The sequence below is a fragment of the Leptodactylus fuscus genome, chromosome 9 (genome assembly GCF_031893055.1).
Source record: "Leptodactylus fuscus isolate aLepFus1 chromosome 9, aLepFus1.hap2, whole genome shotgun sequence".
NCBI classification, from domain to species: domain Eukaryota; kingdom Metazoa; phylum Chordata; class Amphibia; order Anura; family Leptodactylidae; genus Leptodactylus; species Leptodactylus fuscus.
This window is the reverse complement of record NC_134273.1, coordinates 56,600,972-56,604,316: the sequence shown is the minus strand read 5'-3', so window position 1 is coordinate 56,604,316 and position 3,345 is coordinate 56,600,972. Positions and strand designations below refer to the sequence as shown.

Below are 3,345 nucleotides of genomic sequence, written 5' to 3'. Positions count from 1 at the left end.
ATACTCTTAGTGTATACATGTGGTGTACAGGATTATTAGTCAACCATTTTTAGACACTGCACAATTCTATTTGTATTGTCCTACTCAGTACAATAGTTATATTGCCCTAGAGACATTGCAGAGTACCACTTCTGTGCTGAATGGGTGCAATTGTCTTCTTATTCTGTATATATGTACTTCTTCTCTTGTCTTGTATGCTGAGTGTAATTCTTAGTATGCTGCAAACAGCGCTTTTCTCTCCACATTTTTCGCCCCTTTCGGGTAAAAACTGAGTGTTTACCACAAGTACCCCACTATAGTCTATGGAGTCCATGGGATTCCTAAGGTAACAGCTTTTTTATGCGGATTAGGTTCTCGTTTGGGGGTTCCCAAGTGGACCCCCAAATGGAAACCGATATGCAGATGTGAACCTAGTCTGAGTCATTTCTTCTTCTTTGTGCGGAATAGGATCCTCATATTCACCATATGAAACTCTTGCTGATTTGAGGGGTGTGGTGGCATCAGTTCACTATTTTGTGTCAGGTAGTAGACATGTTAGGTTCAACTTTGCATTTGTCCAAAGCCTGAGGTTATTTTCACTTGCAGAATTTATTGGAAAAATATCAGTTTTTTAAACTGTTTGCAATCCAGTTTTTCACACCGAAGCCATAAGAGGATCCAAAAGTAATGAGAAAAATAGAATTCCTTCATCCACTTCTGGCTTTGGTTTGAGAAACTGCTTCAAAAACTGTATATGGTGTTTTTCCAAAGAAAGCTGTGAAAAACATTCCCATTATGATTGTCTTAGACTTTCTAAAATAGGGAGACCCCCATGCTTAGCCATTTCTTCTTCTTCTTCTTGGTGCTGAATTTTCTCATATTCACCATATGAACTCCTTTTACTCCAGTCCTGATTGTGTGCAATATACAAGACAATAAAAAAAAACATAAGTCCTCGCCTTCAAGAGTGATTCACCAACTTGAAATAAATGAACAACTTCTGTATTTTATAGGATGACTGTATTGTAAACAAATCCTTCACAAAATTGAAATGGTTGTTTCTAGCAAATGAGTAAATGAGCAAAATATATTTATAATTAGATAATATATTTATACATATTGCACATATATTATACAAGTGTTAGCCTTCAATATCTAGGTTTTTAACATTTCTCTTTATTTTCCTGTACAGTTTTCCAAAAAATAATAAGCATGGTTGGGTTCATATAATGAGAGGTAATAATTTTGTTATAGACGCATGGGGTGAATGGTACGCAATCATTGTAGAACAGATTATCCGGGGGTTTTGTTATCTTAATACCTTCCCGATCAAGGCAGATTCCTACAAAGACATCTTCTAGATACACATATTTTGCTTTAAAAGATGACCTTAAAATCTTTGGTGCTAAATCCCCAGAGAACACATATCCTGTCCCTGAGCAAAATGTAGGATACAATTCATCTGGATAGAGGGAATGAGGCATGTGCCATTTACTCTCTATATGCCTTTGTGGTTGGAGGTTTTCCATTACTAGTCCTGTAAAATAGTTTTGTTTTTGAGGCTGGTCTGGACCCAATAAATCTAACAAACGTTCAGTGTTAACAAACATATCACTATCGGTCTTCATTACATATTTTGCAGTAGGGCAATAGTTGGAGACCCATTCTATTCCCATCAATATTTTAATAGTCAGGTTTTTGTATGTATCCTGAAAGTCTTTTTGGATGATATCATGGTACTTGTCACTTTCCTCTAAGATGGAATTGGAATCCTGGTTGCTGTTTTTTCCCAATAGAAACAAACACATGATAGATGTTCCATTTTTCAATGACTTATTTCCAAACGTGCTTCTTATCGCTGCGCGGTGTTCAACCTCACTGGCTACTGTTGCTATTATAAATAGTAAGAAAGGGCTTTCATCTTTGCATTTACTTGGCTCATTTATGATATATGGATAGGATGTAATATTTAGATATCCTTGTGAGGAAGCTGATGGGGTAGACTGTATGTTTTGGAGCACCTTTTCCATCCACTGAAATTCAATCTGTTGTCCTTCAGTAGATACTGGATTAGTTGTAGGAGATATCCTGTTTCCCTCATTTTCTTGGTAACTTAAATGTCCTTTCTGGTAAAATCGATATACAGCAAAAAGGCTATAGAGAACAATTACGTAAATTAAAGCCAAAAGGAATGACTTTACTTTTTTAGGTAGAACCATTGTAAATTATGGAACTTTAGCAATCAGAAAGTGAAAGTAATAATGCAGATAGGTGTAGATGGATAGGATTTTGTCTATAAAGGTAATATTCCTCTTCACCTAGAAGAAGTATAATAAAAATATATCAGAACAAATAAGGGTAATAGTAATCTTCGCAGCAAATCCTCAGAATATTCAATGACATCTGAAGGTGTTAGTGGAATTTTTCTTTTTAACCACTTCCGGACCGCCCATAGACTATATACGTCTGGGAAGTGGTTGCCTAGTTCTGACAGGACATACCTGTATGTCCAGTCAGAACACAGCAGCTGCACGGAGATCGTGCAGCTGCTTTCAATAGGAGCCGGCTGTAACTTCAGCCGGAGCTCCTAAAGAGAAGACAGGGCAGATTTATTACCTCCCCTGCCTTCTCGATCGCTGTGTATATAGCGCTCAATGAGCGCTGTATACACAGCTATGGACGCTGCCATAATTGAGCTGCCCTCTGACCCGGCGGACACGTGATCAGCTCAGTAAGCTGTATATACAGCATGCAGGAGGCTGGATTTCTCCTGCAACTGGGGTTAAATGTAGCAGCCCCAGTTATAGGAGAAATCAGCCTACAGTACAAAAAAAAATAAGTGATCAGATGTCCCCAAAGGTCTCGTATCACCTTATGGGGACACAATCTGGAAAAAAAAATAAAATAAAAATATAATAAAAAAGTTGTAAAAACATGTAAATAAAATAATAATAAAAAATAAATAAATAATACGCTAATAAAATGCTGTTATTAAAGGTTATAGCCCCACCCCCGATGACACCATACAAAATAAAAATTACAGTAAGGGAGAGGAAAAACTATATTATAAAGTTTTTCAGTGACACTTTGTGTTATTAAATTTAAAAAAATAAATAAATTGAAAACCAGACACAATTTCCTTCCTATTTTGTTTATATTTTCCTGGATATAAAAAAAATTAAAACACATTCGAAAATAAAGATAACATAAAAATAAAGCCCTATGTGTCCCCGAAAAAAGACGCAAAAATTAGTTGACGGAGACATACGGGAAAAATGTTACAGACCTCAAAACCGCACATACAAAATAAACGTAAAATGTGTCGGGTCCTGGACTACAAATTGGCCCGGTACTGAAGTGGTTAAT

At 36.4% G+C, this 3,345-nt stretch overlaps 1 protein-coding gene across 1 annotated transcript; it reads right to left on the bottom strand.

Annotated features, from left to right (window-relative positions):
- Positions 1-1,142: 1,142 nt before the first annotated feature.
- LOC142218034 (beta-1,3-galactosyltransferase 2-like) lies at positions 1,143-2,198 on the bottom strand. The gene has a single exon (XM_075286424.1). The coding sequence runs from the start codon at positions 2,196-2,198 to the stop codon at positions 1,143-1,145; it is 1,056 nt and encodes a 351-aa protein (XP_075142525.1).
- Between the last annotated feature and the right edge of the window lie 1,147 nt (positions 2,199-3,345).